Source organism: Pseudorasbora parva, chromosome 17 (genome assembly GCF_024679245.1).
Source record: "Pseudorasbora parva isolate DD20220531a chromosome 17, ASM2467924v1, whole genome shotgun sequence".
NCBI classification, from domain to species: Eukaryota; Metazoa; Chordata; class Actinopteri; order Cypriniformes; family Gobionidae; genus Pseudorasbora; species Pseudorasbora parva.
The window spans coordinates 26,221,634-26,237,219 of record NC_090188.1 but is presented as its reverse complement, the minus strand read 5'-3'; the positions used below and the strand labels follow the sequence as shown (position 1 = coordinate 26,237,219).

The 15,586-nt window shown below is 39.3% G+C and overlaps 1 protein-coding gene across 2 annotated transcripts in view; it reads right to left on the bottom strand.

The window, feature by feature from the left end:
* The window catches only part of tasp1 (taspase, threonine aspartase, 1), a 56,434-nt gene that overhangs the window by 13,621 nt on the left and 27,227 nt on the right, over positions 1–15,586 (bottom strand). For both annotated transcript variants that reach the window (XM_067421325.1, XM_067421326.1), the window contains exons 11-12: positions 8,436–8,546; positions 1,706–1,813 (exon numbers count right to left, since the gene is read on the bottom strand). In XM_067421325.1, coding sequence (XP_067277426.1) covers positions 1,706–1,813; positions 8,436–8,546 — 219 coding nt within the window. The remainder of the gene's footprint in view (positions 1–1,705; positions 1,814–8,435; positions 8,547–15,586) is intronic.

The window sequence follows — 15,586 nt, the reverse complement described above, 5'->3', positions numbered from 1 at the left end:
CTGAAATAAATTGAACAGGAGAAACAGCAACAGCAGGACGTCCGTCTCTGTGGTATGTACTGTATTTAGTGGCCTGTCAACATTTGTGTGTCTTTACTCGCAGTTTATGAGGACATGATTCGGTTTATGGACTATTGTATGCGACTAAACCTTAGCAGTAGCAAGCAAAACGGTTTTGCACGTCAGACTAGTGTAACGTTATACATAGAACAACAATGGAGTAACGTTAGCGCATTTGAATGATGAAGCACGCGATCGTGTCGTTTACTGATGTTTACTCACGCGACGGTAGCCAATAGCAGAGACATTTGAAGCAGTTTTACTCACCGGCTGCTTCCAAAGCAGGACCGAACCTTTATCGCTGGGACCGCTCCGTCAAAAACACACTTCTTTGGTATGATTTGGTGAAGTCCTGTGACAGCAGTGAATGTAGAGATCCACTTTGCGACGCGACTAAAGCGATGTTGTGAAGCTTCCCGTCATTTCTGCGTTCAAATGCCGCGCTGCCTTCCCGGAATGCTGTGCTGAAACTTTGAAGTCGCTTGATGTCACCCATAGGAATAAAGTGGAGCGCGGCGCGGAGTGTTTATGGGCGTGCATTTCCTCTCTCGCGCGGGCGTCAAGCCGAGCCATACTCGAAAAAAACTCTCCGAAACTTGTGAGAAACCGGAAGGAGTATTTTTGACACAGAAATACTCTATCAAACGTCCAACATTAGTTTTTGAAACTTTGTCTATGTTTAGGATGGGAATCCAAGTCTTTAACAGTGTAAAAAGCTCAGTATGCATGAAACAGCATTCCCCCCCCCTTAATGCCTTTAATGAAGACAACAGACAAACATATTGAAAAGGGGAGTTTTCCTAACTGTGCAGCACGTTTCATATCAGTCTTGAATGTGTTCTTCCACTGAATGTCAGCCCTAATCATAACAATGGCTCTATTCTCTGAGGCCAGACCACACTTTGAGACCTGTTTATTCTGCTATTTGTGAATGCAGGGAGCTGCCATGTTTATCCCTGAATGTTTAAAAAAAGACGCCTGGAAAAATAGTCGGCATCCTTGTGAGGGGGGCATCAGAAAGGAAGAATGGGGCGTGAGGGTGGGAAAAACATTACGAATGACTTTTAGGGAATCTTCGGTGACACAGATGTTCCTCAAAAATCCTTAAAAACAGAACCTTTTTATGTAACACTTCTAGAAATTATACATTAAACACATTAAAAGTGTCAGTAGATACATGTATGATGTTGCAAAATATTTCTGTTTTGAATAAATCAAAGACCCACAATTTCTACAAAAATATTAAATGGCACAAACGCTTTGAACAAAGATAAAAATAAAAGTTTCTTGAGCACCAAATCAGCATATTATAATGATTTCAAAAGGATCATGTGACACTGAAGACTGTAATGATGCTGAAAATTCAGCTTAGACAAAAGGAAAAATATTAATATTTCACAATATTGCAGTTTTTTTTTTTTTTAAATCAAATGAATACAAAACTTTACCGATCCCAAACATTTGAACAATGGTGATTAAATAAATGTCACTTTATAGCATTCTTATTATTAATAGTATTATTTGTAATGAACTTAAAATATGTCTCGAGATCCCTGCATTCTTTTTCAATCCATTTCATTTTGAATGTACAATCCTCACAGTTTTGGTGTATAGAATTTAAGCGTAAGGACAGAGGAGCACGTACCCAGCAGAGCCTGGATGTCTTCAGAGCGCTGGGCTTCTCCACATGTGCAGCACCTCAGAACAATCACCCCACCCAGAACACAGTCCTCGCCAGCCAGGAACGGCGAACCTTAAACACAAACAAGCCAACTGCATTTCAACCGTGACCCTCCTTCCACTACAATCAGTCCATTTAGAAGTGAAATAGAAATGAAAGCACGTTGGAGACATCTAAGAAAACCCAGCGATTTTGTCAATGATTTATTAGTTATGCTCTGTTCTGAGAAGTTAATGAAACAAACGGAAAAGCCGTACATTTCCGTACTTTCCTGCCAACCTAAACGACTGAAAACAATTATTCTTTCCAAAGCTTTTGTTTTATTAACCAAACGAGAAAAATTGGGAGCGGAGCCACTTCTCGCTCTTTAATAGGTTAATGATGGAATGAGTTATTTCTGTAACCCCTCATGAAGCTCTGATAAAGGGACTCTTTTGAGAAAGCAGGCGAATACTCGCACTTTTCTGAAAAGGAAAAAACAGAAATGGTTTGCACTGCAAAACGGGCTTCAAGCCCATTCAAATGATTACATCTTCAAGCCAAAGGAGTGCTGGACATGGACTAGGTTTAAAGCACTCAAGCATAACATCAGTCCACAGGAGAGAAGAGTTTTATATTTCACCTCAGATAGGTGCTCTGTTACACAAATGTCATATTGATTTGGCACGTCATGTTTTGTTTAGCTTGTTAACACAGAACAATTTTTTAAATAACATCTCTCAATTAAAACCCTTCAATGAAAACCTGGACGGCCTTCACACAGAACATGCCTTAACACCATACTTCAAAAGACATATTAAAACAGATTTTCTTCTATTAAAATATATTCCATTAAAAAAGCTTTCATTCTGTTTCATCTAAGCATTTCCAATTTAATCAAATTACACAGCTTTCAGGATTGCTTGATTCTGATTGGTCAGTCGCAGCATGAATATAAAAAAATATTTTAGTATAAATACAGTGGTACTCCAGAATCACATGAAATTATATCAATGTTTCATGTATACTTCTTTAATTGCTTGGTAAATAATAGTAATCAAAATGCTAATGTGCAGCCATCTGGCCATTTTCACAAAATAAAGCCCTTAACCCTTAACACTTTTGGGGTGCCTGAATTGCATCTACTTTTCTAGCAGTTAGCATCAAGTGCTATATACCATTTTAAACAGGAGAACATGAAGTCCCAATTTGACATTTATTTAGTCTGAGAATTGATTCAATTAAAAGAATTAAGAAAAACGGCAGCAAAAATTTGATTTGGTTTTACAGTGAACTTTTTTTTTTTAGACGTCCAGATCAAATTGTGTCTACATGTAACAATCCCTCAGCAAGTCATCTCCAATTTTATATAATTATCAACAATTGTTTCTGTTTGGCTCAGGTGAACAACCCACATGTAATTCCTTGATGAATCAATGCTGCAGATTTTGTAGACGCACCCACACTGACTACGGGGCATCTGAATGATCAATTGCGGGAAATTAAATTTTGTGGGAAACTCCTCTTTACGATGCATTTTACAGTATACAGATTGGATTAGCGGTTTAAAAGTTATTCACCATTTTAGAACGATTGTTATTTTTCGCTGTGGACGGCTGTCAATCAATCAATCAACTTTATTTATATAGCGCTTTTACAATGACGATTGTTTCAAAGCAGCTTCACAGTGTCAAACAAGACAATATTGAAACAAAATTTGATTTGGCTGTACAGTCGTTCTGGAGAAAACTGTGATGTTATCAGCTTATTTTAATGTATCAGAGCGACAATGTTGGCAGATCAGTATTATAGTTCATAGAATTAAATAAGACCTAATTAAATAATTTTATTTGTATATTTAGTTGAATAACTTTGATCATAATTTTAGTGTCCCCAACTGAGCAAGCCAAGCCAAAGGCGACAGTGGCAAGGAACCAAAACTCCACCAGGGCATGATGGAGAAAAATAAACCATGGGAGAAACCAGGCTCAGTCGGGGTGCCAGTTCTCCTTTGGCCTTTTAACACACAGTGTATGATTATTATTCTGGCAACCTTACAGGTCAGAAATCATATTAGATCGGAATATTCAAAATTTCTGGGTATCATGCAAGAGACGGGTTTATTTAGGATGGCGCGTCGATTACACTAGAATATGAATACTTGAAAGATCGGAGTTATTGCGCCGGAGACTGGTTTATTGAGGATGACGTGCCAGTGAGGCAAATTCAGAAGAGACACTAATTTACACGGTCTCAGCAGACACTCCTGTCTTGGTCTTTAAGGGTTAAAAGGTAAGGTAGGCAATTTTAGGAGAGGCTAGCAATAGCAAGCTAGCTCTGAAAGCATTAGATTGCACTCTCCCTTCAGAGCATCTCCAAAGTCACGCCTCATTCAAAAACACATGACCGCACACAGCAGAGTCTGCAAAGCTTCACGAGAGAAACAGCATTTTATTACCTTGTGTCTCAAAGCTTGTACCACCTGACTGCTACAGATTAATTTCACCATTGATAGTGTTGACAAATGCATAAATTCGAGTGTGAGGATGTGAATAACTCAGAGTTGCTTGAGCATGAACGCAGCATAAGCTTATTGTTTTGGTTCAGGAGGAACTGTAAAAGGCGACTGCTGTTTGTGTCAGACCAAATACAGGTCCTTCTCAAAGAATTAGCATATTGTGATAAAGTTCATTATTTTCCATAATGTAATGATAAAAATTTAACTTTCATATATTTTAGATTCATTGCACACCAGCTGAAATATTTCAGGTCTTTTATTGCTTTAATACTGATGATTTTGGCATAAAGCTCATGAAAACCCAAAAGTCCTATCTCAAAAATTTTGCATATTTCATTCGACCAATAAAAGAAAAGTGTTTTTAATACAAAAAAGTCAACCTTCAAATAATTATGTTCAGTTATGCAATCAATACTTGGTCGGAGTGAGAAAACGACTGCAATGAAATGACAGAAATGACTGCTTCAATGCGGCGTGGCATGGAGGCAATCAGCCTGTGGCACTGCTGAGGTGTTAAGGAGGCCCATGATGCTCCGATAGCGGCCTTAAGCTCATCTAGAGTGTTGGGTCTTGCGTCTCTCAACTTTCTCTTCACAATATCCCACAGATTCTCTATGGGGTTCAGGTCAGGAGAGTTGGCAGGCTAATTGAGCACAGTAATACCATGGTCAGTAAACCATTTACCAGTGGTTTTGGCACTGTGAGCAGGTGCCAGGTCGTGCTGAAAAACAAAATCTTCATCTCCATAAAGCTTTTCAGCAGATGGAAGCATGAAGTGCTCCAAAATCTCCTGATAGCTAGCTGCATTGACCCTGCTCTTGATAAAACACAGTGGACCAACACCAGCAGCTGGCATGGCACCCCAGACCATCACTGACTGTGGGTACTTGACACTGGACTGTAGGCATTTTGGCATTTCCTTCTCCCGAGTCTTCCTCCAGACTCTGGCACCTTGATTTCCGAATGACATGCAAAATTTGCTTTCATCCGAAAAAAGTACTTTGGACCACTGAGCAACAGTCCAGTGCTGCTTCTCTGTAGCCCCAAAGTGGCTTGACCTGGGGAATGCGGCACCTGTAGCCCATTTCCTGCACACGCCTGTGCACGGTGGCTCTGGATGTTTCTACTCCAGACTCAGTCCACTGCTTCCGCAGGTCCCCCAACGTCTGGAATCGGTCCTTCTCCACAATCTTCCTCAGGGTCCGGTCACCTCTTCTCGTTGCCACACTTTTTCCTTCCCACAGACTTCCCACTGAGGTGCCTTGATACAGCACTCTGGGAATAGCCTATTCGTTCAGAAATTTCTTTCTGTGTCTTACCCTCTCGCTTGAGGGTGTCAATGATGGCCTTCTGGACAGGGTTGGGTCGGCAGTCTTACCCATGATTGCGGTTTTAAGGTAATGAACCAGGCTGGGAGTTTTTAAAAGCCTCAGGAATCTTTTGCAGGTGTTTAGAGTTAATTAGTTGATTCAGATGATTAGGTTAATAGCTCGTTTAGAGAACCTTTTCATGATATGCTAATTTTTTGAGATAGGAATTCTGGGTTTTCATGAGCTGTATGCCAAAAAATTCAGTATTAAAACAACAAAAGACCTGAAATATTTCAGTTGGTGTGCAATGAATCTGAAAAGTAATGTATGAAAATATATGAAAGTTTAATTTTTATCATTATATTATGGAAAATAATGAACTTTATCACAATATGCTAATTTTTTAAAAAGGAACTGTAGAATGATTGAACGAATATTTTTTTGTCCTGAGACTTCCACAGAAGATCAGACATAGCATTATGACCACTGAAAGGTGAAGTGAATAGTACTGATAATCTCTTCATCATGGCACCTGTTAGTGGGTGGGATATATTAGGCAGCAAGTCAACATTTTTTCCTCAAAGTTGAAGTTTTATAAGCAGGGAAAATGGGCAAGTGTAAGGATTTGAGCGAGTTTGACAAGGGACAAATTGTGATAGATGATAGATGACCGGGTCAGAGCCTCTCCTAAACTGCAGCTCTTGTGGCGTTTTCCCAGTCTACAGTGGTCAATATCAATCAAAAGTGGTCCAAGGAAGGAACTGTAGAGAACCAGCAACAGGGTTGTGGGTGGCCAAGGCTCGCTGATACACATGGGGTTAGCCCTTGTGCTCCGATCAAACAGACGATCTACTGTAGCTCAAATTGCTCAAGAAGTTAATGCTGGTTCTGATAGAAAGGTATCAGAACAAACAGTGCATCACAGTTTGTTGCATATGAGGCTGCATAGTCAAGGTGCCGCAGACTAGTCAAGGTGCCCATGCTGACCCCTGTCCCTGCCAAAAGCACCAATAGTTGTGGGCATCAGAACTGGACCACAGAGCAACAGAAGAAGGTGGCCTGTTCTGATGAATCAAGTTCTTTTACGTCACCTGGATGACCGGGTGTATGTGCGTCACTTACCTGGTGAACATATGGCACTAGGATGAACTATGGGAAGAAGGCATGCTGGCAGAGGCAGTGTGATGCTTTGGGCAATGTTCTGCTGGGAAACATTAGGCCCTGTCGTCTAAGTGGATGTAACCCTGACACATACCACCTACCTAAGCATTGTTGCAGACCACGTACACCCTTTCATGGAAATGGTATTCCCTGGTTACTGTGGCGTCTTTCAGCAGGATAAATATGCCCTGCCACAAAACAAAAATCAGGAATTCAGGAGTTCAGGAATGGTTTGAGGAGCATAACAAGTTTAAGGTGTTGACTTGTCCTCCAAATTCCCCAAATCTCAATCCAATCGAGCATCTGTGGGATGTGCTGAACAAACAAGTCCGATCCATGGAGGCCCCATCTCGCAACTTACAGGACTTAAAGAATCTGCTGCCAACATCTTGGTGCCAGATACCACAGCACACCTTCAGGGGTCTTAGTGGAGCACATACCTCAATGGGACAGGGCTGTTTTGGTCGCGAAAATGGACCAACGCAATATTAGGATGGTATGCCTAGCCCACTTCTATTATTGACTGCTTTCAGGATGTTAAGAGAGTTTCAACCGGTATAACAAAAAGTGTTCATAGAATTGTTTGCCAACCCTACCTTTGAAGGGACTACCCGTCTCGAGAATACCGGGACTTTTATTATGACGGGACAGGACACAGTCGCCGGGCGCCTGCACAGATCCGCTCTTCCAGTTATGATTTTGAGGTAATGCCGCTCTGTTTATCATATTAGATACATTTAAGTGTGTTTAAAACGATGTTATGACGTTACTCCGTGTGTTCACTTGTTCACACTGCTAAGAGTAAAGCTCTCCTGCCAAATAAAAGCCGAAACCGAGGGTAACGCAGATATGACGCAATTGACAGGTGACTCCCTCAAATGCTGAAACGTCCCTGTCCTTAGTTAAAATAGCAATTTTCTCACAATTTACAAATAGTTGGAAACATCTGGGATATTGTAGGTACTCAACTGAACAAAATATATAACACTGGCCTAGTGGTTTTTGGATATTTTACTGCAAAAATACTACATAGTGCACCTTTAAAGTCAGCAGTAAGCTTGCTTGCATCTGATTGGAAGTGATTTGTGATTTATTTAGTCGCATCTTGTCACTGGAAACTAATCATATCACTCTGTTTTTTAGGTATTTTGTTGATTTATGAGGGTCAAATATAATATTCATTAACCAAGCTTTGGGGGAGCCCATTAAACTCCAAAAAAATTCTAACATTTGTACATTTCCGTGCAACAAAACTATAGAGGTCACATGCCAAAACCATCAAATATTCACACATGTACTTTGTGTGTTAAATTCAATGTGAAATCCAAGTGGTCACCCAATTTCACAATCCCAGAATGGGAACCAAACGAGCAAAGCTTCTGAACATGAAAGCAAGCGACATCTTCAAATGCACTGTCAACAGAGTATTTATGGCATCTGAAAATAACTGTGGCCACAGAAATATGATTTAACCAAAAACTTGTGGAGCCCATTCAAAAGAATGTTATTGATCCACAAATCCAAACAAACAGAAAAACCGTTGCGGCTGCCGAATTTTTGTAGCGCTCATTTCCAGTCAAGCGAGTTGTTAATGATTTTGTTGTTCAGTTTAAGCTCAGAGCTACTCTTACTCACACATACTGTGGTGAAGTGATGCTAGCTGGCTGAGGGAGAAACATAAAACAGGGTAGCAGGGAGGGAAAGAGAGTCTCTAAAAGTCACTCACTGATGAATTTGTTTTGCATAGCCTCCAGTAGGGCCTGGTGTGCGTTTTCAGCCTCCATGGCGGTAGAGCACTCTCTGGCCAACATGGTGCGAATCAGGTGCTCTCCAGAGCCTGCAACAATACAGACATGACCCAAATTCAATCATTCAATATTTATTGCTATTTGACAAAAATGATGTATAGATACAAACATGTGTATTGAAAAACTGCATGTACATTTACAATTTCTTGTTTGGAATTACTATTTCCAGTTCTGCATGTCTGCGTTCGTGTCATTTCAGAAAATTATATTTTCACACTGAATTGCAATTTGTCTTTGTATTTGCATATTAAATTAAGGTACAGTATGCAAGTTTCGTCATTAGAGATTCGTCATTAGAGATTCGTCATTAGCTCATTCAAAAGAATAACAACGAAATATCTTGATGATGCTGTGAATGAGTGGAGTGTGGAATATTGGAAGTCGTCATCTTCACCTCCACAGCTGATGGAAAGCAATCCGACTGGACTTAGCCAGAAATCATATTCAGGGGTGAGCTAATGTATTAAAGTTTTATAACGTTATTGTGGTATGAAGCAGGCTGCTGTCCTTTTTGAACACATGTCTACCAGCTAGAATCCTGACCCTCAAAGACCTGTTAGTCTGCCTTTAAAATGTCCACCTCCACTCCATTTATTATCCTAAATTAGATGCACCTGTTTTACATTGTTAGCTGCATAAAGACACCTGTCCACCCCATTCAATCAGTAAGAATTCAACCACTAACATGGCCAAGACCAAAGAGCTGTCCAAAGACACTAGAGACAAAATTGGACACCTCCACAAGACTGGAAAGAACTACAGGGAAATTGCCAAGCAGCTTGGTGAAAAAAGGTCCACTGTTGGAGCAATTAGAAAATGGAAGAAGCTAAACATGACTGTCAATCTCCCTTGGACTGGGGCTCCATGCAAGATCTCACCTCGTGGGATCTCAATGATCCTAAGAAAGGTGAGAAATCAGCCCAGAACTACACGGGAGGAGCTGGTCAATGACCTGAAAAGAGCTGGGACCACCGTTTCCAAGGTTACTGTTGGTAATACACCAAGATGTCATGGTTTGAAATCCATGCATGGCACAGAAGGTTCCCCTGCTTAAACCAGCACATGTCCAGGCCCGTCTTAAGTTTGCCCATGACCACTAGGATGATCCAGAGAAGTCATGGGAGAAAGTCATGTGGTCAGATGAGACCAAAATAGAACTTTTTGGTCATAATTCCACTAAACTTGTTTGGAGGAAGAAGAATGATGAGTACCATACCAAGAACATCATCCCTGATGTGAAGCATGGGGGTGGTAGCATCATGCTTTGGGGGTGTTTTTCTGCACATGGGACAGGGCAACTGCACTGTATTAAGGAGAGGATGACCAGGGCCATGTATTGTGAGATTTTGGGGGACAACCTCCTTCCCTCAGTTAGAGCATTGAAGATGGGTCAAGGCTGGGTCTTCCAACATGACAATGAGCCGAAGCACACAGCCAGGGTAACCAAGGAGTGGCTCTGTAAGGAGCATATCAAGGTTCTGGTTTGGTCTAGCCAGTCTCCAGACCTAAACCCAATAGAGAATCTTTGGAGGGAGCTAAAACTCCATGTTTCTTAGCGACAGGCCAGAAACCTGACTGATCCAGAGAAGATCTGTGTAGAGGAGTGGGCCAAAATCCCTCCTGCAGTGTGTGCAAACCTGGTGAAAATCTACAGGAAACGTTTGACCTCTGTAATTGCAAACAAAGACTACTGTACCAAATATTACCATTGATTTCCTCAGGTGTTCAAATACTTATTAGCAGCTGTATCATAGAAATAAATTGTAAAAAAAAAAATAATAATAATATATTGTGATTTCTGGATTATATACATTTTTTTAATCTACCTACGATGACAATTTCAGACCCCTCCATGATTTCCAAGTGGGATAAATTGCAAAATAGCAGGGTGTTCAAATACTTGGGTGTTCGAAAACAATTCGCTCTCAAACTTTAACACTTTATGTGTGCACTTGAATGCCTAATTCATATTTATAAATTACTCATAATTATGGTTTAGTATTTCTCCTTAATGTAAAACAGTGTTACATATAATATTCTTTCTCAGCCGAAACATTTTCCAATGTCACTCCCCAACCCAATATATATATATTCAAGTTATTAAATTAATATCATAAATGTCTGACTAGTTGTCTAAATGGATAAAATAGGCAATTATTAATTCACTAGAAAAATCTTTAGTCAGGGAGAGCCCTAATTAAATGGAAAATGCTGTATGCATACTAAACTGTGATTAATCTTCCAGTCATATCTATAAGGAAATCTTTGTCACTTTTGTTTAATTGAACGCATCCTTGCTGAATAACAACACTTGTAATGGTAGTATACAAACTGAAATAGCATACATAGTTCACTTGAAAATGGATTTGTCAGACTGATAAAAAAAAACGTTGAGTTTGGGAATCATCTTAAACAAGTAATTTGCTGTGAATTGGACACAGGTAACAATAAACTGGTTAAGAAACCAATTTCTATAAGAATGGCTTTGAAAAGGTAAACTGAAATTAAACAATAAAATGAAATGAAATGAAAGCACTTTCATAGGTTTTAAAAGACATTAAATCACACATTTTTTCTGTAATTAATTGGGGTTAATCGCACATAGCATTAAAGTTAATATATTTTTTTATATTGTAATACTTTCACATTGAATTACATTGAAAATTGAGAGAGCGTACAACAATCGTCACATAAACCCACTGTAATAAAACAACACATTTACATGCCTTCAATATTTCAGGGCTCATTGTTTTCTATTGTCCCAGTCAGACCATTTCAGATTTTTACTTACTGTCAAAATGCAAAAAAAGTTATTCTTTTTGTTGTTTTTGACCCATGTAACCTTGTAAACGGTGCTTTAAAATATTCAGGTAGGTCTAACAGGTAGGATATTTACAGAAATGTTATAAATATAAATTTAATAAAGTTATTAAACGCTTATTAAACAATTATTAAAGCTACAAGTTATTGTAGCTAATTATCCTTTATCCTTATTAAAGCTACAAGTTATTCAATCAAGAGTAGTGAGTGTTTTTCTCTTTTTCTTTTGTTCTTTGAATAACGATGACTGACATCAAAGCAGGTTATTAGGTTGCTGTCACTTTAAGACCTGACGCTGTCGCACAAGTTGCTTAAATGACATGCATCCAATTTTTACACAACTCTTTATGTTCATTTATTTAAGACTGTGCTTGCAAGGATAATAGACAAAAGGGGCATTTTGGCATAATTTGGTGTTTTTTGGTGTGCGCACGAGTGTTTGTGTCACACAGACAGGAGATTCGCAGATGCACACACCAGTACCGCACTGCGTTCTCTTTTGTGTCGTATCGCACTTGAATGGTTTAAAAGCATTTGCATGAATAAGAGCGTGATCATATAATGTAATGCTAGTCAAAGGATGGAGGGGAAAAACGGATGCTGCGTTAATTGTGTTAAATACTTTTAATACGTCAAACTGAAAAAATGCGGTAACCTACATTACTTAAATATACATTTTTAATACTGAAAAATACTTAAACATCTAAACTATTATTATATGAAAAAATATAAATTTGCTTTAATATGTATTTTAAGCATGTCATTTTTGGATGCATTTATATATACAACATATGTCTGGCAAGTCAGGTGTCCCCACAGGAACTAAGAACATGTAAAATATAAAAATAGTTAATCTCACTGTCAAGACAGTCACAGTCATTTGCCTTTCAAAGGCAAATGTGTACAGCAGCCAGTATTCAAAAAGGAGGGAGTGTAAAGGAACGCCTTGAACACAAAATATCTGGCAGCCTCTCAAGCCTAAGAAACCATAAAGCCTTAAGAAAATAGCCGTGTTTTTTCTGTAAACACAAACGTGGGCCTCGTAAAATATCAGGTAACTACAACAAAACTCTGTGCGGGTTTGTTGCCATGACAATTAGATGCTAATTTCTTTTCTTTTCTTCTTTTGTGTTGTTTTAACAAAAGAATGAACGGAACGACTGGCTCCACTGCTGGCTCACTATTTTCAAGTTACCGTAAACCCTCTTGTTCTCTCTTGAGAAATAGATGTTACTGGCAAAAGTTAACAGTTAATTTAACAAGCAAACAGTGCCATGATAGTGCAAACTCAATTTACAGTGGAAAGTAAATAAAGCACAACAAACCAGAGATGGCATGAAACAGGCAAACGTGGCGAAAGGAATCGACACCGACTCATCTTTCGCCCTCAGCGCTCGCTGAGGTTTCGCTGCGGAGACTAAAAGGATTGACCTGGGAGAAAACGAGCTCTTTGTGTCAGTATGAAGCCAGAATGATTGTTTTTCTCCTCCTTTTGATAGGAACGCCTTTTAAGTTGGGAAATGAAAAGCAGGTGCACCGCTGGAGCGCACACTCGAATGGCCTGTCCTCACCGCCATGAGTTTTCAATTTTGAGGAGGATGAAAGAGAAATGCATGCTGAAACAGCCATGGGGGGAGAAGGTGATAAAATGTGCGATTCTGCTTTTGTTTTCAGAATGGCGGACGATCAAAAACAAAGAGGCACAGATCACAATGTAAGTTTCGTGCCTGTTGCACGAGTGTGTGTGATTATAAAGTAAAAATGTCAACAGGGAGCACACATGTAAAACAGTGCTCGTAATAGTTCAGACCTGTTGAAAAATATGTTTTAATACTATGAAGATTTGTTGCGTAAAGGTTTCATCTTCATGACAAATGTCACCCTGAATTCTCATTATATCATAAAATTACACTTTTATTTTATTTACTCAATTACTGTGATGAGAAAGTATGGAGAATTGCCATTAAAGCTGCACTATGTGACTTTTCTGTCCGCTAGAGGGCGCCTATTCAAAACAAAGGCGTAGCTTGATGACACCAAGTTTGAGCTCTGAATCTTGGAACGTGGTTTTCATCTCACAGCCGGTGGAAAATAATCAAGATAGGACTCGGGCAGAAATCATGTTCATGGTTGCGGTTATTAACGTTACTGTAGTATGACGCAGAGCAGGAAAGTGTTGAGGGAGCTGAGCAAGGTCACTGGAGCAACTGTTACAGAACACACAGCTCACGAGCAGCAGGACTTTTATTATGACGGGTCACAGTTACCGGCACCATTTCCGGTCATGAGTATGAGGTAACGCAGCTCTGTTCATCATATTAGATACATTTAAGTGTGTTGAAAATTATGTTATGACGTTACTCTGTGCGTTCGCTCAGCGGCTGCTGTGACACTTGCTGCATACTGCTAAGAGTAAAGCGTTTCTGCAGAATAAAACCGAGGGCAACGCAGATATGACGCAATTGACAGGCGACTTTAATTGAATAGCTATTTGCTTTAAAAGTTACAAATAGTTGGAAACATTTAGAATATTGTAAGAACTCAACTGAACAAAATATATATAACACTGTCCTGGTGGTTTTGGGATAGTTAAAGGAACACTCCACTTTTTTTGAAAATAGGCTCATTTTCCAAGTCCCTTAGAGTTAAACAGTTGAGTTTTACCGTTTTTGAATCCATTCAGCCGATCTCTGTATCTGGCATAGCTTAGCATACATCATTGAATCATATAGGTCCAATAGCATCGCTCTCAAAAATGACCAAAGACTTTATTTTTTCAAAGATAATATTTTTCCTAATTAAAACTTTACTAATCTGTAGTTGCATTGTACAGACCAACGGAAAATTAAAATTTTTGATTTTTATACCGATTTTTATACCTATTTTTTTTCATTCCTACGTAAGAATTATGGAACTTTGCGGTCGTATCATGGGTTCAGCGGCGCGATGATAGTACGCAGCGCCTGAAAGTAGTCCTCAGATAGGTAACTTCCAATATGATCGGCACTAAGTTTGTCGTTGCAGCCAGCAAATTATGTAGTGGATTTACTGTGCGATTAACCATATGGTTCTGTGTCGTAAAGAGCTGTGATAGTGAGTCGAAGGTGTATACTACTACCATCATGTTTCACAGACCAACGAAAATCAAGTAATGAAAGAATCAGTGGTTGACTGCTCTGAACCATAGATATCAAAACACCGGTAAAGTTAGATTCAAACAAGAAACTGCGTGTTTGCTCAAAGCATTTGGGACCAGATGACTATTTGGAAAACATGGACAGTGTTACCACGGTACGGCACATCTTAAGGATATGGCCAGACAGGGCGAAGTGTATCATCCCCCATGGCTGCAAGAAAAACAATATATATATTTTTTTTGTTAGCTTGAACGACCAGATTGAAAAGCACTGCTATTGTCTTTAGCTAACCTGTGAATGAAATCACTAACCGTGGGGGTTTTGCGCAGCCATTTGGGTTATACAGTATATAACGTTAGTAGTTTTATTTTTAGCATTCTGGTGAGGTAGTGTATAGTTTTGATTAATAGAATGTTCAATTGTCGGTATTATTTATCTACAGTTTATATGGTACAAAATACTACGTTAATGATGTTACGTTCTGTTCCAAGGCTTCGGAGCATGTCTCATGCATTGAAAATCATTTGGTGGCCACAGAAACAACGGAGAGCGCGCACTCTCTCTGTCTTCATAATAAGCAGTCTTAGCATTTCATTCACATATTACGTTAACAGTTAGTTAAAATCAAAAACAAAACAAAAATCGGCAGACCGAATCCATGTCAGACCATTTTTCCTTGAATTTTGACTCTTCTCTGACTTACCAGTTTGAATCTGCTCTCCTCGACCCTTCTGCCCCAGTCTGTTCAGCCACACTTTCTCTTTCACATTTCAAAAGCTGGTCTTCAGTGTAACTGTTATTCCGGTTCAAATAGATACGGTTCGGGATCTGCACCAAAGTAAATATCTTCTGAATCGTCTCTCACAAACGTCTCCATGGTTACAACGCACGCTCTCTGAGCTGCCATGCTGGTTATGTTGACAAAAGAAGGTGCTGTGTAATATCATTGCGCCGCTGCACCAATGACGGCCGCAAAGTTCCTACGCCGGAATGAGAAAGTACTTCCTAGCTATAACGGTCTAAAAAATAGAAACTTTTCATTTTTCATTGGTCTTAGTACACGATGTAACTATAAAAGAGTCAAGTTTTAAATAGGAAAAATATTGAAAGTC